At 42.8% G+C, this 25,001-nt stretch overlaps 1 protein-coding gene across 1 annotated transcript in view; it reads right to left on the reverse strand.

Moving 5' to 3' along the window:
* UST (uronyl-2-sulfotransferase) overlaps positions 1 to 25,001 on the reverse strand; it is a 285,491-nt gene that overhangs the window by 97,338 nt on the left and 163,152 nt on the right. The window contains exons 3-5 of the mRNA XM_012655540.1: positions 23,808 to 23,963; positions 13,047 to 13,126; positions 3,392 to 3,545 (exon numbers count right to left, since the gene is read on the reverse strand). Of these exons, the coding sequence (XP_012510994.1) occupies positions 3,392 to 3,545; positions 13,047 to 13,126; positions 23,808 to 23,963 (390 nt within the window). The remainder of the gene's footprint in view (positions 1 to 3,391; positions 3,546 to 13,046; positions 13,127 to 23,807; positions 23,964 to 25,001) is intronic.

The following is a 25,001-nucleotide window of genomic DNA, read 5'->3' on the forward strand; positions in this document are numbered from 1 at the left end:
TACCCTGGAAATAAAGGAACCTGGACTCCAGCTGGGGAAGAGTCTCAGGTGCTGGGACGTGTCCAGGAGAGCCCGGGTGCAGAGGACTCTCTCACCAAAAAAGGAGACAGCCACCTCCCCACTGGGGAGCCGAGTGTCTGGCTCTGGACAAAGAGAAATGAGCCTAAGACAACTGCCTTTTCATGGGATGGCTGCTATAAGCTGAACCTGTATCTACGTTAGCACTAATTTATTTAAAAATTATTTTCCAGTGAATGCAAATGAAGAATAGTTTGGAAAGAAACAGAGAGTTTTAGAAGAGCTAGCTGTTTCCAGAAAAGATGGAGAATAGCTAAAAAAAAAAAAATGCTTTACTATTTGAAAACAAATTGCTATGACAGCAATGTCTTTGTAAAGATGGATAATGTTCATAAAATGATTTTGCTTAAAAAGCAAGAAACATGGCCCATCCTTTTCTTCCTTTACCATTCAGGAAGCAAAACGCAAGGTCCAAGTGGGCAAAAGGCTCCCCTGGAGAGTCAGGGGGCCTGGCTTCTCCTGCTGGAGGGGCCCTTATCCTACTGTAGACCCAGGCCTGTTCCCGCACCTGTAAAGCGCTGTGTCTTCACCCTCTCCAGGGACCCTGCAAATCCCAGGACCACTTTACCCTTTCCATTTTCTTCCACACCACCCGGCAGCACAAGATGATATTATTTCGCCCTCAGAGGAGGCCTCCTCTCAGCTGTATGCTAAGCAGCTCCACAAGGCTCGGGGCCAGGAGCAGAACTGCCCGATTTTTGGCACCTGGATAAAGCAAGGGGCTGGGGAGCACCGAGATCTAGAATGATGTGGTAAATCAGTAGATCCATTTCAGGCCAGCAGCTGAGACCCTGTGTGCGTGCAGTGTGCAGGGAGGGGCCTCGGTGCACCGTACCCCAAGACGGTGGCCTGTGAGGCCTGGGTCAGCACCCCTCGTGGGGCCTGGCCCACTGGTGGTCTCCTCACAGCTGCCTATGCCCCGCTGAGACACAAACAACACCCTCTTTTGAGTAAACAACTGACCACTGGGCTTGCCAAAATGAGGACAGGCTCTTCTGAAAGGGGCAATTTTATCTCAAGAATCTAATGGACCAAGGAGATAGAATAAAAAGTTTCAGCTATTAAAAAAAAAAAAACCAACAGACCATCTTTTTCCAAATAAACAAACTATCCTTTGAACAAGAAAACAGCCTTCTAACCGGGTTAGGCTGGGGCCAGATCATGAAAGAGTCACAGCCTCCCCACCCCCAACTCCCAGGCTCTCCTTGCCTCAATCCCAGCTCCCCAATTTTCTGCCCTGTCGCCTTGGGGAGTCCGGGGCTTCCCTGCTGGATCCTTGCCAAGCATCGATCTGATGAGCTCATCCGACATAGAGCCTTCCAGAACACAGTGCTTACATTTGGAAAGGGGCCCCTACTAATCTCTAAGGGTAGAATTCCGGGCAGGGAAATTTCCCTAGAATTTCTCAAGTCACATCACAAAGGCAGTTATCAGCTCTTCAAACATATAGGACTTGCCCCCACTGCCAGCTTTCAACATTTTATGAGCTTTTAATAAACATTTAAACCATGATTTTTTTTCTTTCATGTGTGCAACTTTTCGCTCTCATGATTAGGGCTTATTATTTGTGCGAATGTGTGAAGACCGTATTACAAGAAATGATTTACAGGATGGCAATAAAATAAAATAAAATAAAGATTGACAGAGTAGAAAAACCTAGAGAATTCTCCTCAACTCTTACATTAACATTTGAAGAGCAGTATTCCTAAGACTCCTTTCCATATCATTGGTTTTTCAACATTTTCTGCTATCATTTGGTTCTAACTTTCTTAGTATTAGGGTTGAAGCAGAATTTTGAAATACTATCTTGATTAAATGGAATGCACTGATTTTAAAAGAACATACAAATATATTAATCAAGATTCAAAACAAATAATAAAGACAATTTGAGAAGAAATCATTCCTCTATTGAGTCGATACTCTGAATACATACTTGTCACTGAATAAAATCCACATAGCTATATTCATAATATATACTTTAAAGAAAAAGATTAGGGTTTTTGCCATCAAAAGCTGAAAAAAAAAAGGTAAAAGCCACTTTAAATATATATACCATCCAGATATTTCACTGAAGCCTTAGGGAGCTGAACAAATTGAACAGCGAGTGGAAAGGCTTGATCTAGGCTTGGCCCACCTACAAACTCGTTGTGTGGGGCAGGGTGAGACATGTGGTTTCTCTGTATCTATTTTCTCAACTCTTACCGTGGATTTAAGACATGACAGTGACATTGAAGTGGTAACATACCAAAAGGCTCCCAGCCTCAAAACATATGCCTTCATGAAATTTTAAAAAAACAGCAGTTTGGGCACAGTCCTGAGACTAACGGGAGCTTTTCTTCTGCTACGAGGCTGACGCTGACGACCCGTCAGCAGTGGGCACAGGTGCGGTGTTACTTCCCAGCAGTGGGACGTGTCTGACTCATCCTTGATACTTTCTTGTTTTCCTGCCTATGCCCGACGACAGCCCGGGATGGGTCTCGGTGAACCTGATGGGCCCTCCCAGACACAGAGCAGGAGCTGAGCCTCCGAGACCCCAGGCTGTCAGCTGCTCAGTCCACTTTTGTCAGCATGGGCCACAAGGGATGAGACATGTACCTTTTATTCTGGAAGAAAGACGCATAGCTCTGCCCTCTGCTTTTGCTAACAACTTCCGTGCTGCGGAAACAACTCCTGGGTTCAAGATTAACATCCCTTATGGAGCTGAGGGTCCCAAATGAAGGTCCAGAGAAAGCAAACAACTATTGCGGCAGTGGCAGGGCTCTGTCGTGCTGTGGTGGAAAGATCCCGGGCCTTGAAGGCAGAGGACCCGGAAAAAGTCGCTCAGTCATGGCCGTGTTCTTACCAAAGGGTGACTTTGGCAAGTTCCACACGTTTTTGGAACCTCAGGGTCCTCATTCGAAAACACTCTCCCTCGCAGGGTTGCCATGGGAATTGAATGGGACTAGGGATGAGAAGGAGCTTTGCAATTATCTAAGCAAGATCCCCCAACACATTTTTCTTAACCATGACAGTGCTGGCCAAGACTCCTTAGGAGAGACTTTCTCTCCTCTGGGACCCAAAGCCTAGCACTAAAGACAAACCGAGCCAAGCAGAATCAGAAAATTTGAGAAAGTTAAGCGTCTGTTAGGATCTGAGTCATCTGGAACAAGTGTTCACTGGTCCAAACTTCCTCCCTGAGGAAGCGTCCTCTCCACGCCGAGCTCCCTGGAGGTGCCATGGGGAAGGCCACGGACGGGGAGGGGGAGCTTCCCAGCCTGGAGGAGCTGCTCCCAGGGCAGGCGAGAGAACACCTCTTGCACGCAACGGGACTTACCAGGTAGCGCTCCTCCTGCCGCATGCTGGGGGTGCGGATCATGTGATTCTGTTCCCCTCTCCAGTCTCCAAAGCGACGGAAAAAATAGTTAGATAAAAACCGGTTGACGGGGTCTCTAATGATGTTGATGTAGACAGGCTGGTCTCCTCCAAACCTAACACACACACACACACAAACATGGAGCTCGTTACAACCCATCACTTCTGGAGGGAAATAGGGCCTACTTAGACAACGTTCCCCTCTAGGTTAACTTTATTATCCAAAGATGACCTAATAGGCCAAGTGCCAATAAACACTTTAATAAGCAAGTGGTGTTTCCTGATAGGCATTTTATTTATCATCATGCAGGAAGTGGAGATGACATCTGCTCCAGGTACCTGACACAAGCTACGCTATCTGTCAATGTTCAGGTAGAGATGTCTGGTTTCTCAACAGGCAGTAAGTTCTTTTTTTCTTTTTTTTTTAAGAGACAGGGTCTCGCTCCGCTGTCCAGGCTGGAGTGCGGTGGCGCGATCATAGCTCACTGCAACCTTGAAATCCTGATTTCAGGCTGGTCTCAAACTCCTGGCCTCAAACTATCCTCCTACCTCTGCCTCCCAAAGTACTGGGATGACAGGTGTGAGCCACTGCACCAGGCTCCCTGTAGGTTTCTTGAGGACAGAGCCATGCTGTATTGGACTTTGCATTCCCCGTGGCTAGCACAGAACCTACTGGCACGCAGTTGGCCTTCAGCGCCGTTTCAGTTGACTGGGAAGTTCTGACTGCCTTGTTGGTGAAATGGTACTTCCTGTATATTGTAATTCTTTAGTGAGTGCTTGCTGTTTACCTCTTTAAAAATACTTTATGTGACCAACTTGCTGAAGCCCCACAACACCTGAATGGAGTAGTAACTATAATAATCCCCATCTACACCTGGGGAAACCGAGGCGGGGAGCGAGTGAATAACTTGTGACTCAGTCAGGATATGAACCCAGGTAGTCTGACTCCAGAATTTGTGCTCTTAATCATGGAAAGGAGATGTCCAGAGTTGGGAAAAATAATAAAAAGTAATAATGTGCAGGATATTAAGAACAAAACTAAATTCAATATAATTATCCTCAAGTGATAGCAAGTGGTTTCAGATAAAAAGAAAACAAATAGCCAGGTATTCCATTTTAATTTCTTCCACAAAAAGATTAGACAGATCACTATATGCTGGCCCAAGAGCAAGGACTTCCCAGGGTGAAGTGATGAGGTTGGCTACATTTTACTCAACAATTCCTCCCCTTTCTCTCTGCACTGCTGGAAAGCAGTGGTCCTGACGAATCTGGGGAGGGCACTCCAATCTTTGGGCAGAGGCCATGCTCTAGTGACCTCCTGAGGCACGCACAGGCTTTGCTAGCCCTGTGACCCTGCGACCTTCTGATGGGGGTGTCCAGGCATTCTGTCAGGGAGCAGAAAGAGCTAAGAGAAAACAAATTGGTGGGACCCTGCTCCCGCCTCTCTCCAGCTGAACCCACCTGGAGTCACAACCACTTCCTATGGCAATTAACACCTAACCTAGTATCCATCCCTCCCTCCTCAGTGCTCCAGGCCCTCTGTCCCACACTGTGTTGACATTTCTGTCTCTCCCATCCACAGCCAGGAACCACATCACACAGCACAGTGCGTGGCACACAGTAGGTGTTTAACAAATGCTAACCAAATGAAGGTATGAACACCTAGGTGTATGCTTCTCAGTTATTACGTTTCTCCTGACACCACAGGGCTCTGCTGTCAGAGGAAAGGAGACATAACAAGTCACCAATCCTTTTTGTGTATTAATTCATATAATGTCCCCAGTTAATTTGCATTTTCAAAGAGACTCTTCAGAGAGAAGAATCCAAAGAAACAAAAAGGAATGACAGTCATGCCTAGTGGAATTTCAGGCACCAGGATGTATGAATGATGTTCTGGGTTCCTCGAATATGACGACATTGGAAAACACACGGCTCAAGAGGAAGGTCAGCCCTGCCAATATGAACCCTGTCAGCTCACAGATGCATACAAGGTGGCATTCATGCAACTGGATGAACAACTAGCTGTAGCCCCAGGAGCTATCTGTGCCAACCACCAGTGAACCATCATACACATCCTAGACTTATCATCCACTTTTAATTAAATTGGGTTTCATATCTACGATAAATAGCAACTAAAGTAATAATGCCAGGGACTAGGAAAATAAAGCACGCATACCAAATAAGAATCTAATTAGCCCTTCAAAAATTGCATCATGCTTTTAAAAACCTCAAATGTACTTCTATGTGTACATGAGGAATGACCACTAATGCTAATTAGCAGAACTGCCCAATCATGCGAGTGAACGTACAGCTTCCCGCTAGGAGACGGTTCTCAGCCCCGTCCACTGCCATCTGCCATCGATAGCTGCAGACGTAAGGAATGAAGAGGCTTACTGAGTATGGGTGACTTGTGCCTGCTTGTATACTGTAACCCAGTGCGGAATTTCCAGATTAATTTTCCCAAACAGAAGTGTTAGATGGCTTAAGAACTTACTGTCATGTTCCAGATAATATAATAGCCTCTAGAAATTTCTAACTATGAGAGAGAGGAGTCTGATATATATCTCCCCCTTTCCAGAAGGCAGCAGTAATAATGGTTTCAGGCTGTACACACAGCTCCCACCCAAACTGGGAAAATCTGGGGGGACACGCCAGTTACACAAAAGGGGGGCAGACTACCACCATGGTACCGCTAGAGCACACCCCGTGTGCTGGGGCCTGGGAAGGAAAACGAATTTCCCCACCCTTGTTCCATCCTCTTTCAGGATCAGCTTCTCCTCTCTCAGCATTTTTTAACTCTGTTCTGAATTCTTAGTCACCCTTATAAAGTCTCTGGGTCATCTGAATCTACCGCTTACTGATGACTCCACTCTTGGGGTGAGAATAGTTTGTATCCCACTATCCCATGCAGCAAAACACTCTGGCTTATTTTTAAAACCCTTAAGAGAAGATTCTGCAACCTCCCTGTGAATCCATCCTATTGGCAGACCTAACAGTTGAGGAGTCTTTGTTGTACCCAGCCAGTATTTTTCATCTTCCTTTTAGGCACATTTCCTTTTGTTTGAGCCATTTGACACAAAGGATTAGCTCTCGTGTGCTTTTAGAACTTTTAGCCTTTTCAGCTTCAATTTTAGTTCCTTTAACTTTTTTTTTTCTTTTAAAAATTCCTATGGCTTTTGTCATAAGATTTATTGCCCTTCATTTTATAATCTATGGCTCTAATTCGGTCTTCATTGAGCACTATAAAATTGTGGTGACTACAGCTGATCATGGGTTCCAAGCTGTGCATACCCTAGGGAGTGGAGAGTCAGGCCATATTTTGCTTTTCACTTAACAACACACCCTTTTGTCCCTTTGTCACCACAACTGCTACTGCATATTCGAAGGTTTCTTTTAAATCATCCTAAAATAGCAAGTATTTCTATGACATTTGTTCACAGGTCATATTTACTGACTCTGTAATCACCTCTGTGGGTATTCTGACCCTCTGCAGACTTACCATATTCTTTTAATTTTTGCTTTTACTGATTTTTTTTGATGAGAAGATAAAGATCCAAAGCAGAATATAGTTCTCTAGAAATAATAACTACATGGTTCTCATTTGGGGGAGGCATTTCTAAATATCTCATTCTGAGCATTTTCATCAACGTCTGCCTCAAGCTGTTACTTCAATCAATTAACCGACTCATCAATAATATTAGGAATTTCTTCAATAGCTACACAAAGCACTTGGGTAAAAATTCTAGGTATACTTTTATCAAAATGCTAAAGGTACTCTTCCTGTAACAAAAAATATTGCATATATTAAATCAAGACTTAAGATCAGAATTATTCTGGAGAATTAAGGCTGTTTCATCCTCCTACCACAGTAGAGTTTTCTATGACTGGAAATAGTTTTTGAAAGTATATCTTCTCCTTCTTTTTTAAAATCGTGGTAAAATATTTATAACATAAAATTTACCCTTTTTGCCATTTTTAGGTGCACAAGTCAGTGGCATTAAAGACATCTGCAATGTTGTGCAACCATCACAACTATCCATCTCTAGAACTTTGTCACCAGCCCAAACTGAACCTCTGTACCCATCAAACAAAAGAATCCCTTTGCCCCCTCCCCCAACCACCATTCTACTGAAACTCTATCTTCTTTTTAACCTCTGTCCTGGATGCAGAGGTTATCTTTGTGCTGCTACCTTCATTAAAAGATGAAAAGTACCCTAGGCCAGAGGCCCAAGGCTTTGATCCTTGTCCACGAGGGAGGAAGACACTTTGAAGTGAGAGAAGGGCCGTCATGGAAAAGGATGCGACCTTTTGGGGGGCAGCGTGAGGAGCTGCTGAGCAGGAGAAGGGCAGAGATGGTTGTTTAAGGGTCCTTTGCTGGACGCCCTTGCCTGGCAGGAAGGACAGCCCCGGCGGTTCCAAGGCCGGCATGGGGGGAGGTCTGCCCTTCATCCTCATGCCCCATGCAGGGGGCACTTAGTCTTCTCTGCCCAAGACAGGACCCTCGTCACAAAACACAAGCAGAAGAGACAGCTGTGTCTGCTCTCTGGCCTGTCCTAAGGCAAGAGGTGGAAACATTTGCTGGGAGAAGCGGAGACAAACGGGGGAAGGGAGGGATGGCTGGGTGAGGGCTGATGCTGGAGGAGGAGCGTGAACGACAGGGCACGGAATAAACAGGCGAGGCGGCCGCGGGGAAGTCCACATTATACTTGTCCCCGAGGGGCAACACAGCTGGTGGGCTCGTGCAGCGGCAGCGACCCCCTCGCCGTGGAGGGAAAAGCAGAAACGAGGGGCGAGAGCTCCATGCGAGGAGGACGAGGCCGGCAGTGTTCAAGCGGGACAAACTGAGAGAAAACTGTCACTGGCAAACGGCGCTCCTGCGCTCCGTGCCAGGAGGTGGACGCAGCGCTAACTGCTCACGTCCATTTTTACCGTGGAGAGCAGCTCTCTTCGAAGGTCGTGGCTTTCTGCCACGTTATGAAAGATTCGAAGGGCACGGAATTAAAATGGATCACTTTGCTAATGAGAATAAAAAACAAAGTCAACTTTTATAAGATGTGGAAAACAAAGTGAGTTATGAAATTACTAAGACCTGATTTGTTTTGTTAAAGAATGCCATCAGAAGGGCAGATTTTGTTCATGAAATTCTGATGTGAAAAACATTGTGCGCGTGAGTAATTAAGATCTCACTCGCAGGGAAGAGAGAGGGTGTCCAAAACGCCTCCCTTGCACGTCTCACCCCACCTGATTCTCTGGTGACTGATTTGTTTTTAATCTTCTGTTTTTGCGAGTTAGGGCCGGCATTGGAGCCACCATCTGAGATACATGAGAAAATAGAAATGGAAGCAGAGGAAGGTGAGGGGGTTACCGGTGAGAGAGAGAGAATGACATGAAAAAGGTTAAGAGAAGTGGTGGTTGGAAGTTACTTAGCATACTGGTATCTCGCATAATGCACCTGGACTATTTTGATAGCATCGGGCTCTGAGGCAAAACTTCTTAAGGTTTTTTCTGCAAGAGGCCATTTGGGAGGGGTGAGGGGAACTGTAGATTGGAAAAAGAATTACTTCCCACCCACCCCCCAAAAAAGCTTAGAAAACAAGCACAAAGTGGGGGCAGAGGGCAGACAAATTGAGTTGCAGTGTGTCATAAGTCTTTACGATGTGTGGATCTAAGATATATCTGAAGGGATACTGTTAATATTAGAAAGTTGATCTTCTTCAAAAATTGTATCCTAAAGTTACTTTGAAAACTGGAGAAAGACACATGCAGTCACAGTAACCAAATGTTAAAAACCCTACTGAAACATCATGACACAGAGTGGCAGCAAAGGCGGCTTTGACTCAATTCTCTAGGTGGTCCAGGTGAAAAACATTTGTTGGCCTGAATTTCCAGGGAGTTCAAAAACTGCGTGGAACAGTGACCCAGGGTGAAACCCCGAGAACCCAACTGCAGCCTGAGCTCTCTGCTGAGCTGGTTGTGCCTCTGTCCTCTGGCAGGAAACCTTCCCCGAGACAACTACAAAAACACCCCATTGGTCTGATTCTATTGCTTCCTTGGATTAATAAAATTGGATATGGCCAAATGGTTCCTCCTAACTCTAAAAAAGGAAAAAGAAGGAACAGATCAAGAAGGCTAGATGATGAAAAAAATGAAGTAAACCAGCTGTGAAATCACCAAAAGCTCACAGGATAGCATTTTATATCACTCACAGTGTCTGAATTTCAAGGTAAAAATGCCATCTTTAATGGAAAAAAAGAAATACAGGGCAATTAGTTTTGGTATAACGCCATACTTTCAGAAGTTCGGAACACTTGTGTGCAATAGAAGGTGTGTGCGAGAGGCTGGCCCTGGACTTCCACTCTTGGAGTCTGCTCTGTTCCTCGCCGCGTGTTAACGACGTGCGGAAGATGACAACTATCAACAGAGAATGCTGGGTTGCAGTATCGGCTCTTCTCATAGTAACCTCATTGTCCTGAAACAAGCATGCCTGTCGGCAGTTAGAAGGGTAGGTTTCTTAAGAGCCACTTAATTATCTTTTATAATTCAAAATATGTCTTGGACTCATTTTTTAAAGTATGTTAAATCCATCTCAACAAGTCCCAACTTAGTTGTTTTTCTCTGTCAACTGTATATTTGGGGACTTTCTTTGTAGGCACACGGTTTGTCATTTATGCCTAAGAAGTTTTCCTTAAATAAACTATTCCCTTAACAAAGGAAAAGCTGGTCTGTAACTTGCCGTGTTGTGTGAGTGTAACAATGTTCTTGCCAGTGTTCAAGTTCAGCTTATCCTTCTATTCATTTTTATGGAAGTCCCTGGAATCTGGGGTCAGAAGAGAGGGGGGAGATTGTTCCCACAGAGTCGGGTGGGCTCTTTAAAGAAGCAAAGCTGGTCAGGCCAGTCTCTAGTTATTCCTGCTTAAAACTGTGCCACCACTGCACTGCCTGCATCCCTTGCAGTTCTCCTCTTGGTCCAGCTTTTCCTTCTCCTGGACCCTGTACTCCTGTACTGGGGAGGCCCTTCCCCTTTATTTGTCTGAAGCTGACACCTCCCTCACATCCCAGCAGACTTCCTCTCCTAGGCGGGGAGGGTCCTGCCTGTCACCTCCCCTGGGGAAGTCCCATGGCCCTTTCTCCTTACCTTCCTGACTCCTTTAATGGAAGAAGAACTCACAGCTCCTTGAATGCAAGGGGGACATTTAATATTCACTGCAGAAGCCCCAGTTCTAGTGCAGAGTAAAGAAGATAAAGTGTGCTCCATAAACATGCGTTTAATTGAACAAAATGGAACTGCGGGGAGGGGGAACAGAGCCTGGCCGTGCCCTCCAGGTGCTGCCACAGAAATATGGCCCAGAGCTGAACTGTGGGCTCAGAATGAGACTTCTACAGAAATGCCTTTTTAAATGCCACTTTGAATATATATAATATCCTTCACTAAGAAGGCCTTTCCTCCACATGTTCAGAGCATCCTTATAAGGTAGGGGTGAGCAGGGACTCCCTATTTTACAGACAGAAAACCAGAGGCCTCCAAGAAGTGGAATGATTTGCCTAGGATCGTGGTGGGTGCAAAGGCAAGCTCTGACACCCAGAGGCCCTGATGGCCAGGCCAACATGGCTTTCTGCAGACTTGGTGTCTTCTAAAAGGCACTTATCAATTTTTTTTCTGTTCAGAATTAAAGCAATCAGGATTAAACTCCTGTGCATGTATTTGATGGTAGAGGCCTGATAGAATATGGCCACCACGTCATGCTCTGCTGATCCCATTAAGACACTGGCTTTGACTTCCCATTAGTGTTTTACACTGTTCTGAGACAATTATTAAAATCTGTCGCATTGCAATCTGTTTGGCTGTAAAGATTTGACCTCTGAAGGAAGATGCACTAATGAATGAGGTTTGAGGACATCAGGGGTGACAGAGAAGGAAGCTCACTAGAACAGCAAGGATCAGAGAAGCTGTGCTCTTCTCTGTACAAACCATAAAACACTGTGCTTGAAAGAGCCAACAAGTCTGCCTTAGCTAATTACGTCTAATGATATGTTCTTGGCTTTCTGGAAGTCAGAGGCAGGGCACGCACCCGGACAATCGGTAACGAGCCGCTTTATAAATGTGGTTGGAAACACACTCCAAGCTGCCCAGGGCCTGGCCCTGGGTCACTGTGGATAATTTGCAGGTGTCCTATTCACCCTCCAAGGCACCTCCGGTTATTAGGGAGGCTGAGGAAACATCACGGGAAGCTCACTTTTAAATATAAGGCAGCAACTCCTCATTGCTTAATAACTTGCTTTGCTGAATCTCATTCTTTGCACTTAATTCGCACAGGGCCTGCTGCACAGCGGGGAAATCCTCTGAAGGCTGAAACCTCCTCCATACAGGATAGGTTGTCAGGCATCCCGGGCCAGGGCAGAAGCAGGGACTGCTCCAGTCAGAGCCCTGTCCTTCCCCCACAGCCAGCCTCCCTGGGTGCGCCTGTGTTATCCTCGTGTTAGAACGAGGGAAGTGCTAGTCAGATGGCTGATGGCCAGAGGTCTCCAGGCTGGTCAGATCTGCCCCTGCAACCACTGACCTGTCAGCCAACAGATTCCAACTGTGAGCACAGACCCGGGCCAGCCAGAGGAGAGCAGGAATCTAAGGACCATCAGTTTGGGAGTGGGGCACAGTGACAGGAACACTATGCTAATGGACCACTGGGGAAGAGAACGTGCAGAACTTGAAGCTAGCAATTTAACAAAGAGAGGATCTAAAAACATCAATTCAAAGATTTGCATTATTATCAGAAGGCTGCAGCCACTAAATTAAAAACAGAATTCTAAAATACCTCATCAATATCAAACATTCAAGGCTTAGAATAATCAAATGGAGTGCAGTCATGCGTTAACGATGGGGATATATTCTGAGAAATGTGTCATCAGGCGATTTTGTCATTGTGTGACCATCACCGTGCACATACGCAAACCTAGATGACATAGCCTACTACACCTAGGCTATATAGTATGGTACACTCTATTTGTCCCAGGCTATAAACCTATATGGCATGTTACTGTACTGAATACTGTAAACAACTGTATCATAATGGGAAGTATTTGTGTATCTACACATAGAAAAGGTACAGTAAAAATACGGTATTATAATCTTATAGGACCACTGTTGTATATAGATCTGTCATTGATCAAAACATCATTATGCAGTGCATGACTGTATTAAAAAGGTAGACAGAGAGGCTAATACTAGCTCTTTGAATCCTATACATTACTCGACCACTAAGTTATTCCCAGAGTCCTGTGCAATAAAGTATTTATGTTTAAATACCCATCTCTTGCCTTCTTATTTGTTTCAACACAAAATCTGATTTTTCTTTCTTTTTTTTTAAAAAAAAAAAACTGTCAGGACAAATGGCATCTCATTTAAAAATAATTCCAAGTTTTCATAAGATTTAAGGTGGTATTGAGAAGAAATAAAGTTTCTGTCCAAATATTTCAAATTTTGATTCCTCTGTAGCAAAAATAAATGTATTAAAAATGTCTTTTCAAGGACAGTTGCACTACCTTATAAATAAAGGTAGATTTCTAAACTAATTGTTCATTAGAAGAAAATGAAAGAACCATTAAACTGGAAAATGTCTTACCTTGAAAAGTTGAGGAAATGAACATGTCGGGTGAATAAATAGGGCTGTTCGGCAGTACTTATATTTTTAATCAGTTCCATCTATTAAAAAAAGTACAAAATTAGCATATATAGGATCTAATTTACCAAGCCATATTAAGCTAAAGGTTATCCATCCAACTCCTACCAACCCACTTATTACCTCTGGACCAGGGCCGAACAGCTGTGCTTTGTGCAACATTTATGAACTTTTACACAAGGCTTCTTAGTGAATAAAACAGTGCTATCCAAATTTATAGTCCTGTATCTAATTTAGTTAATTGTTACCATGAAACCTTGTGACAGATTAAGTCATTTCAACTGGAGAAATCAGTGCATTGCTGTACCAAAATGCAAAAAAAGAGAATGCCTTCAATCCCCTCCTTAAAGTCAAATTGAGAAAAGAAGTCAACGATTATCTTATATTTCTATAATGATATCATTGAGATACACAGAAATATTAAAACTACTGCTGCAGAAATTTAAAATGGGAATAAAATGAGGCACCACCTCATTATTTTTCTCTTTGATTATAAAAATTCATAAGGAAAATATGTCATAGGAAACACACAAACCCCCAAACGTCTTGGTTTTTTGGTGGGTGGTCGTCTGAATTATTTATTTGCAGTTATCAGCAAGGCAAAAAGTAGTTTATATTCATATAAACTAACTTTTATGGTCTTCTGGAACATGTCATGATACAGAAAATGTTTAATAAAATCTGTTAGAAATTCCATGCATTCTTATGACTCCCTGACTTCCTGAATTCCACTTTCCCCAGATTTTCTAATTGGCCCCACCAAAACGGACACGCTGTGGAATTTTTAAAAAAAGCACATTGAAGATTGCTACTTTGGATGAATATCGGAAGTGCAGCATTTCATATTTCATGTAATAGTTCAAGTTGAAAACTAGAAACAAAGCCCGTCATTCATGTGTTAACCACAGTAGCAACAACAACAATGAAATAAGAGTCTGGAGCTCCAGGTTTGCCTCAAACATGACAGAATACCTGGGTCTGCCTTGTTCCCTCATGTCTAACATAGAGGCTGCCACATACATAAGTGCTCGACAAATATTTGTTCAATGAATTAACTCCAACTAGCACATGCTTTACAGATTGCTACACTAGGATCTCAGTGCCTAAACCCTTTAATTAGATATTCGTGCTCACAATGATTAAAGAAATGAAATTGAATTTTAAACGTAAACGACTTGCAGTTCATAAACCCTGTGCTTCTGTTAGTCAGTGGCAGGCATAGTGAATAATGGTCTGCCTGTCCCCAAGCTTGCATATAAAAGGAAATTCAATCCTGCCTCTTTATCTACTGTTTTTCCTCTACACACTCCCTGCATGTGCTTATTTTTGGAAGTAAAAGATCCTGCTTGGTCACATTGTTAATTTTGATTTTTGATGGATTTACCAATGGAATTACAGATTTGAAAGCACAACCATAGGTAATTTATCTTTAAGGATGTCTGCTTAGAGAAATAACTCTAGACTGTATGTATGTTTAAATCTAAAGTCCAGTAGTGCTTGAATCTTTAGATTATTTTTATTCAGATATTTCTCTGCACACATACAAGAAGTCCCCCTGGTACTGCACAAAAAAACTGGAAGAGCAGGTCAGAAGGAAAACCATTTCTTTACATATTCAACATTATATCATATTCTCTAAACACACGTCAATGTGTTAAATTTAATGGAAGAACAGTAGTAGTTAGATGTTGAGAACAGTGTCATAATAGTCATAAAGCTGTCTATTTCACAAGAAAAAATGGATTAGCAGTGACAATGTATAACTCTTTCTAGACGTATCTTTAAACACAGAATAAAGGTATTAATGCTCATGTTTATTGCATTAGCTCAGTGAGGGCAGAGAGTATATTTCAGCTCTTAGCCAGGCTGATCTTAACGAATGCTAAGACCTTCCCCACGTCCAGTGACAAGCAGTGGGCTCCTGAGCTCCTACTGCCATCACCCGGGGTCCTTGCCTGGTCCTCCTGCCATGGCCAAGACCCGCCTTTTCTCTTGCCTTAAGCATATTCGTATGAGTGGCATGGTGGGTGGCAACGCACTACTGAAAATCACGCTGAGACCACCACTCCTCTTCCTGGCTCATGTAGGACTCCTGGCCTTTACTCTGATTCCACTGCATACATTCATTCATCATTCATCGAGCACTTATTAGGCACTGAAGATAAAAACATGAGTAAGGTGGGTGGGAAGACCTGTAAAGAAGACAGTGGAATGTGTCCTAATGGTGACCCCAAATCCACCACAGCTGCACCCACACTCTTGATTATCACCCATCTTCACTCTTTATCCAGCCTAATCCATCTCTGGTGAGTGGCACCCTCCGTATTCCCACCTGCAGTCCAGGTATTCACTGGACTGCCACCTCAAGTCACTTGCTGAGTCGTGTTGACTGTATCTGTGTCATCTCCCTCAATGGGCCGGTGTGGCCAGACTCAATCCCTGCATGCTACTTGCTCACACCAAAGCCTGACCAAGTCCAAGCTCAGTTTAAGTTTCCTCTCCTGGAATGTTCTTCTGCTTCTCTCTGCGTGTCCAAATCCTAACCACTCTTTACCTCTGGCTAAAATGTCTACATCCTCCTGGTAGTCTTTCTGGATCTTTCATTCAACACCCATGATCTCCGTTCTATGTCAGGCAAGCTACTGCCTGGGACTGTGGCTATAGAGATAACAGATTTGGTTCTTGCCGTTAGGAAGCGCAGAGTCTTGTGGGCAAGGTGGACTAGGAGGTGGGTACAATCATGTAATAACTACCACGGGGGCGGGCAGAAGGCACGTAGGTGAGGTACCTATCCCTACTGCAGATGAAGAGGTACTGCTTCCCCAAGGAGGTGCTCCTGAACGGTTTGGAAGGGCCCATATGAGTTAGTCAGTAAAGAAAGGGATTTGCAGCATTACAGACAGAGAGAACAGCAGATGCAAGGACAAAATGACATTGGTATTAAGAAATTGCAGGAGTCCAGTGTGCCAGAGGTTGGGAATGGGTCATCAAGGTAGTAGGTGAGATCAGAGAGTTAGGCAGGCGCCAGGTACCCAAGCACACTGCAGGTCCCAGGAGGGATTCTGACATTCATCCCGTGGGCAATCGATAGCCAGAAATTTTATTCCCCCCAGATCTGAGGGCAGGATGGAGAGTGTGAGAAGAAGGGTAAGGATTAGAGACAGAAGCTCAGCTAGGAAGACTGGGCAACAATCCCAGCAGCAAGTGATAAGGGCATGACCTAAGGTAGCAATTCTCAGAGTGGTCCCCAGACCAGGAGCATCGGCATCACCTGGGACTGGTTAGAAAGGATTTGGTTTTGAACATCTTTGGCCAGAAATGAGGCAGCCTTCTTTGACCTCCTACAGCACTATGTCTGAAAATTTTTCAGGATATGCACTTTCTATAGTACATTGTACTTGAGTTTGTGCCCTAGGTTTGAGCAAGATCGTAAACTCTGTGAGGGTTGGAGCCATGCTTTATTTATCCTCTAGAAAGCCTAACACAGGTACCTGCACAGAATATATGCCCATATATATAGAGTGAAGATATCACCTTTAGAAATCCTTTTTCTGGAGTCAAGAAATGTATGGCTAACTGAAGACAGAATTCTCCAGTACTCAGGCAATGATTTTAGCCTTCCTGGGACAAACCAGTATGTTCATTATCCTAGTGTCACACAGAATAAACAGTTTTACCATTATATGAATAATATCCCGGACACAATAACACCAATCAAACTCCCATTTTCTGAGTGCTTCCTGGGGGCTATGCAATGCACCGAGATGCTCTTACACACACGCCGTCAGTGCATCCTCACAAGGATAAAATGCATAGGCCGAGAAACTGCAGCATAGAAGGCCGCATGGATCGCCTAAAGTTTCACTGTTACAAGGAAGAGGAGCCAGGATTGAAATCCAAGTCTTTCAAATCCCCAAACCCTGCTCTGTATCACTGGCTGCAATCTACTCACACTCCCACTGACGATTGATCTATACGTAAGCTTTTAAGATGGAAGAAGAGGGTTGGTCAGCACAATACCTCTGGGGAAAAGAGACGGTTTATGGGATATGAAGTTTCTACCTTTCCTGTGATGTGGTGAAAAGTGGAAAGGAAGTTCTGACAAGTGGGGAAGTATTGAGAAATAATACAAAAATAAAGGCTTTAAAATATCAGAGAGAATATTCTTTAAAAGTTCTAGACGGGAAAATAGAGTATATCCTAACAAGAAAAGGAAATGAATTTTAAATACTTAAAAAAAGATAACTATGTAATGAAATGTATCTAGAAGAAGAAGTTAAATCACGGTGCATCAGGAAGTATTTTCTCATCTTTTGCTTCCAGCCTAATTGGCTGGGATGGCCGAGCAGAAAACCTTTACCTGCAGTTCTACTGACACAGTCAGACTTTGCTCCTGACATCTGTAGCAAATGCTTGTCAGCAGTGATGGTTTCTAACCCATTTAGGTCTGAATTGTGTCACTAATGAACTAAGATGTCCTATAACTTTGCAAAGCATCCTATATGAAAGAAAGGGTATGTTTTTAATACATCAAAACAAAAGTAGGAGTATCTCAGAGGAGGACTCCTTAGCCCTTTAACCTCAGAGGCTGAGAGGATGGCCAGAGGCTGGGGTTACCTTTCTCTCTCCCTGGAGTATGGGGAAGCCCTTCTAAGCAGGAGGTGGATGGTCTATGGGAAGTCCCCAGTGCAACCCATGCCTGCAATGAAGAAGAGGCCCACCAGGGGGAGCAATGACTCGAGCAAGATAAAGCTGTTGGGTCTGAATCACAGAGAAAACCAATCTCATGGAGAAACATGTTTTATCATCTGGGGCCCTGTTGCTTCCTCTTCGTTTTTTTCCTTTTCTTTCCACCAAGTTCTTATGAGCGGACTCAGATTTTGTCCACAGGACTCTAAGACAAGACCCTGCTGGCAGAGCTGGGTGAACGCATCCCCGCGGCGTGGAGAGGACTGGGCTCAGCCCTTTGGTTTGACTGGGGGTCCCGCGCCTGTGGACACTGTCCCTGCTCCTTTAAAGTCAGGGAGCGCTGAGGGTCTTTCTAAAACAGGCTGTTCCAAAACGTTTCAAGCAAGGGAAAGATTTCCTGGGATAAATGTGCAGGCTCCTGAGGAGACAGCATTAAAACTTCAGTGAGAGAGACATGGCGTCCTCAAAGCTTTGAGAGATTCTCAGGCCAGCAGAGGAATTTTCCTTGCTTAGTGGAGGGTTCACTTTAATAAATGGAAAACTTTCTAGTACTTAGAGCCTTTCATACAATGATTCTTCATTAGAGTCGTGTAGGAGGATCCCCTTGGGAGTGTTTCCCCCCCAAAGACACAAATGCTAGGCTCTGCCCTTACGAATCCAACTCTGTATTCTGCAGTAGGACCTAAATATTGTGGAAAAGCTCCCAAGCAGATTTTGATGCCCATCATGGTTAAGAACCATTTTTTAATGGCTTCCCACTGTCTATTGAATAAAGTTCCAGCTTCAAGCCTAGCATTCAAAGTTCTCCAGCACTTGACACCAGTTCACTTTCAAGTCTTATTTTTCTACCTTATTCTTATTTTTTTATTTTTTATTTTTACGCAGGGTCTTGCTCTGTTGCCCAGGCTAAAGTGCAGTGGCATCATCATAGCTCACTGTAACCCCAAACTCCTGGGCTCAAGTGATCCTCCTGCCTCAGTCTCCTAAGTAGCTGGGACTACAGGCATACACCACTGTGCCTGGCTAATTTTTCTATTTTTTGTAGAGACAAGGTCTTGCTCAGGCTGGTCTCAAACTCCCCATCTCAAGCGATCCTCCCACCTTGGCCTCCCAAAGTGCTAGGATTACAGGCATGAGCCACGGTGCCTGGCCCACATTATTCCTAATTTACATTACATTCTAATCAGTTTCCTGTACACACTTATTCCCCCCATAAAGTGGGATGGTAATATTAATACTTTCCTAATAATGTTACTTTGAGGATTAGAAATAAGTTGACAAATATCCAGTGTGGTGTCTGATGTTCAGTATACACATTAATAGCAGTTAATAAATATTCATCCAAGTAAATGAATAAACAATAGAAAAATCTGCTTCACAAATGAATGAGTGACTGAGTAAACAAAACCCAGACGACCATGCCTTAAGGAAGCCTCAGAGGAATCCCTGTAGTCTCCAGACCTTTTCCAAATCTAACATGTTTTCTCTAGGTGAGTTTCTTTTTTGTAAGTCTCATTGCTTTGCAGTCACCGTTCAGGCTTGGAACTTGCAGCAGGCAAAAGCAATGTGAGATGGACGTTTAAAACATTGTAAAGAAATACTGTTTCGACCAAGAGGCTAGAGCAACCCAGAGCACCCGGGCACAGGCTCTCTGTCTCCTCCACCCTTGGAATACTCTTCAAGGTTTTCATCATTTGAATAGCTGCTGAATAGAGTCACAGCAGATGTGAAGTTTATAGAGAAATAGTAGCCTTTACTGGTATGACGAGGGGAAGGCTAGTCCCATATTTCACAAACCGTGAACTGGAATTCTGTGGGATGCAAACGATCACAAGCACTCATAATGAGTCCCCGGACCAAAGAAGACGGAAAACACTAGGTGAAACCCAGTCAAACAGAGTTTTTGCTTTTGTTTTTAATTCTCAAAGTCTTTGAAATGTAAATAATCATTGCAAATTGATTCATTCAGGACAAGGCATGCAGCATTTCCCAAATTTATCGAACCATGGTATTTTCTGTCTTTCATTGTCTTAGGAGAACAGGATTCTCAGGAACACACCTAGGGAAATGCGGACAGGATGGTTCTGACAGGACTTCTTAACCTTGGCTGCATCATAGAGTCTCCTGTGGCACTTGATTAAAAAAAAAAAAAGCTTTCTGGGCTCTACCCCAGAATCTCCAGGAGAAGGGCCATTGCAACTTGAGGTTTTCAAGGCTCTGCAGCGCTGCTGCTGTACAGCCGGAGCAGACACCCACTGCATCGTGAGAATGGCTTTTGGACGCAGGAGGGCCTGAGTTCAAGGCCAGGTGCTACAGATGGTCATTATATTATATTATGTTTGGAAAGTGACTTAATCTGGTTGTCTTAGTTGTCTCATCCATAAAATAGGGAATCATACTCACTGGTCTATTTCCAGGTGCAAAAGACTTAAAGGAAATAATGAAGTAAAACAATTAGCATGTAGTAGGTGCTATAGCCAATTTGTAATCCTCAGTTTCGATAGAAATAGAAACAGTAAAATTATTTGCTGTCTCAATATTTTTGGCTCTTCTCCAACAAGAATGAAATAATTGTGGATTCTTATGTTCTGTAATATGCCCACGGCACTCTGACCTTTATTGTACTTACAGCAATGCTCTGAAAGATAGTATCAGACCATTAACAAAGATGGTTATAAGTTTTTCTTAGCACTCACACCCTAGGTCTTCTGAAAAAAAAAATTCCCTATCTTTCAAAAACTGTACACAATCTCCATTTTCCAAGAGATCATTTAAGCCAGCCCAAGAAACTGAAATCTGGTTTTAGAGCATAAATGAAATGATGTCATTGTGGGTTTTTGCATTATTTGCTGTGCAAAGGTCCAACATTTGGCCAGCAGCAGTTGTCCATGCTCTGCTGCTGAGGCAGAGTTTTCCAAAATATAAACTTCAAAGGTGTTTCTATTTCTATAAGGACAGATGTAATGGGATCTTTATAGGCATTCTAACATTTGGTGTCTTCACGCTCCCTTCCCTTTTTAATAATCCCTTCAGTATCTTGTTCCATTAAACAGACTTTCACAATTTAGCTGTGAGAGTGTGTGTGTGAGAGTGTGTGTGTGTGTGTGTGAGAGTGTGTGTGTGTGTGTGTGAGAGAGAGAGAGAGAGAGAGAGAGAGAGAGAGAGAGAGAGAGAGAGAGGGAGAGAGATGATAGCTACTCTCCAGAGAGGAATGCATGTGTGAATTTGATCCTGGCCCAGAGAGGTGCCTTTGTGTATGAATGAAATGGTATAGATAATTCCAGTCTTAAAAAGGGATATTATCCTAAAGTTCATTTTTAAGTCAGTAGTTTGGAACTTGGAATACATTTTCCCATAAAAGAAATGCTCTACACAGTGGATAGAGTCCCGGGCCAGCCCACGAGAGCCTGTTTAACTCTCGCTGCACCCGAAGCAGAACTGTTATTAACTCTGGAGAACAATGATTCCATGGGAACAAATTTTCAGAGTTCAACTGTTTATGGGTGAGAACCAAGGACTATAAAATTTTCACGAGTCTCCTAAATCATTTCCCCTTATTCCTCTAATAAATTACTAAGAAGAGGAGCTATTCATACCACAAATGATTCTTTGAATCTATTAAGTTAAAATAATATTTTTTTCTCTGCTTGTTTTATGCACTCTGAAACTTTAGTAAAAGGGACACACCGAACAAGGAAAAGAGTTTCTCTAAACGTTATTGAACGACTTCAGACTTGGTTTCTGGTCATGTCGTTTTCTGGCGACTCTCCTTTGCACCCCAGAGCCAGATGAGCTGGCTGCAGGCAGGCAATTGTCACTGTTGGTACGTTTGTTTTTAAGTCAAAATTATATATTTGTTTTTTCTACCTTATTGTTACCTTTGCCTGAGGTCTTTAAAACTTGTCTTATAATTTTATAGGAATACGGAATAACTAAATAATGAAATATATTCCAGGTCACACTGACCACAGGAATCAGAAATGTTTCAACTACACAATACAAAGATTATGCTAGAAGTTATATAAATATATCACAGAATCGTAAGCTGGAAAGAACCTTAAAAAATTGTCTGGTCTATTCCCTGGCTTTCAGACAAGCCAACCATTCCAAACAGATGAGACCCAACCTATATTTTAGAGAAGGATGACTTTGTCTTTAACCCTTTCTGGATCTAACAATCTATACACCGTAAATTACTATTGATTTTCAATCCAAATGATTCCATTCACAGTCACAATTGAATTTTACTTTTTTATGTTTGCTCCTTATGGGAAACAAAGTATTAATAGGTTCATCAGTGCAAAATCTCACGGCATATTTAAATATTATATTTTGTGTTCTCTCTTCCGGGACATTCCTGAACATCCTAATGTCTGATCCATTAGTTACTGATATCTTGCTTTCTCTCGGTTGTTGGCACCCTCTTCAGCAGTGGGAACCTCAAATCTATCAACTGTGTTTTATGAGGCATCTGAGAACTGAGCATAATTTCCACATATATGAATATTTAAGTATAACCTGATAGCAGGCCTTAAAAGTTAGACTCAAAAGAAAACCAAATTTAATAATTCTAATAAAATTGCAATAACATAGGCAGTTTATTTATACTTAACTTACTTTCAGGTAATTAAAAGGGCATCACCAGCCTAATCATATTTGCTCTTCAATCAAGCAGGGAAACCAAAGAGAACTTGTCCTTATTAAACAAAGTTATGCAGAGAATGCGATAACCTTAAATGCCACCGAAGATAATTTTTTATACAGAGAGCCTGCTACAGAACCTACAAGGCGTAACCTCAAAATAATTTTTGCTGATTGGTAATGACTATTTAACTATTGGTACTAGTAATGACTATTTAAACTTGATACTTAGAGACTCTTTAATGGCAGTTTTCAGGGGAACAAGCATTTTGACCTTTACGTTATGGAACACACTAAACATACAGACTTTGGAGCAAGTCCTGTTGGCTTTGTTATTGTCTTAAAACAGTCCCACTTTTCCCCGCAAGATAAAGGAGAGAGATGGGATTGGAAAATTAGAGTGAGAGTCCCTTGGTTTGTGAGGTTCTGAATGTCTTAAACGTGAGGATTATGTCCAGAAGACATAGACATGGGTGGAAATTGTCATAATTCTGATCTCAACCTGATGTGAACCATGTGCTCTGTTTATTCCCCACACTCATGCACCATTCGTTGGGTAGCTGCTCATCCTAAGCATCTAAGGGCACAGAAGCAAGTTTCTGAGACCAGGCTGACAAATTTGACCTTGTAAAATGACTGCGAGGACCCTATGCCTGACTTTTCTGTGTTAGCAAAGCACCTCTGTGGAGACTGTCACCCCTACTCCTGTACGGGTTTACAGAGTAAAATCAGCCTTCATAGCTTCCTCGTATAGGACAACACTCCTGACCAGCCGTCATCATGTCCACTTGTGCGGCTCAGCTACATTAGGGAAAATCGTTCCTGCGAAGCGGAGTAATTCTTTTCTTAGCACCGAACACTCCAAATGCTGCTCTTGAAGCCTAAGATCCTCTGAGTTTACCGTAACAGGAAGCTCGTGTCTCCCATCAACCAACCAGATTCCTGGCCCAAAGAACACTTTCTCTTCACTATAACTGTAAAGATTTAGGACACTAGTGAGAAAATGCAGAGGAAAAAATATTAAAACAAATTTTTCTCATTTTGACTGAGAAGGTGTCGGCATAATTTATAGCTCAGTGGTGTAACTATTTGAGATGTGCGTATTGCTAATTTTAGCTAAATAGACAATGGCAAGGGCGTACCGTCCTACATCGGTCCTAATGAATGTATCCCTTCAGGGAGACCTCCTGGTTTATAGAGTCCCTGCAGGAGCCTTAACTTCAATTTACTTCCACGCTCTGGCAAAAATACAGCATGAAATTGAAACTCTGATCTTCATTTGCAGTAGTTTGAAGGCTGCCCGGTGAGGCACCCACTAATTATACAAATGAGTTGAAGCAACATACAATTTAACGATGGGCAGAGTCAACTTACTTGTTCGTTTTTAGTAAGCCTGGTTTTGTTGTGAATGTCTGATGTGACCAAATTAAATCCGTGCTTCTCTGACAAGATCCTCAGAAGCAAGACCACAGTACGGCTCCCGCATTTGCCTACCCTGTTATACACCACCTGGCTTGGGAAAGGTAGTACCTGGGAAAAGAACAAAAAAACAGGCATGAAATGTCCATATGAGAATATTTATGATGCTTCCCTCGATTTCAGAACAGTAAACACTTGACAAATTTAAATGACAAGGGTCTATGGTAGGTTAATGAAAGGACAGAAGTGATGAACCAGTGTTTATCTTCACGGTATAACTGGAGAGAAATGCTGGTCTTGCTGTCTGTCTGCACTGGTACCTACACAGACGGTATTTCGTGCAGTCTATAAGATCAATTATGAAGCTTCTTTTGTTTCTTCTTAGGAACAATATAGATAAACATGTGCTTTAATGACAATATTTTTTGCCAAGTTATATTATGCCTTATCAGAACAACTTAATTTGTAGAGTGATCAAGGAAAAATACGATCATTAAAAACACTGAGATATAATATACATACTATAAAATTCACTCTTTTAAAACATACAATTCAATGGTTTTTAGTATATTCATAAAGTTTGCAATGAACACCACTATCTCATTCCAGAACATCTTCATCACCCTCAAAAGAAACCCGGTGCCCATCAGGAGTCACTTTCCGTTTGCAACATCACCCCAGCCCTGGAAACCATTTATCTACTTTCTGCCTCTGTGATTTTGCCTATAGGATTCTGGGCATTTCGTATCAATGAAATCACACAGTGTGTGGCCTTTTGTATTGGGTTTTTTTACCCAGCATAATGTTTTTCCAGGTTCATCCATGTCGTAATATGAATCAATACTTCATTCCTTCATATGGCTTCATAATATTACATTGTATAGTTATACCACATTTTCTTTATACTTTCGTCAGTCGATGGCCATGTGGATTATTTCCATTTTTTGGCTACTATGAATAATGCTGCTGTGAACATCTGTGTACAAGTTTTTGTGTGGACATGCTTTTGATTCTCTTGGGTATATACCTAAGAGTGGAATTGCTGGATCGTATAGTAGCTCTATGTTTAATTTTTGAAAGAACTGCCAAACTGCTTTCAATACAGCTGCACTATTTTATATTCCTACCAGCAATGTAAAGGGTTCCAAT

Source organism: Propithecus coquereli, unplaced genomic scaffold (genome assembly GCF_000956105.1).
Source record: "Propithecus coquereli isolate 6110/MARCELLA unplaced genomic scaffold, Pcoq_1.0 Scaffold48, whole genome shotgun sequence".
In the NCBI taxonomy this organism is placed as follows: domain Eukaryota; kingdom Metazoa; phylum Chordata; class Mammalia; order Primates; family Indriidae; genus Propithecus; species Propithecus coquereli.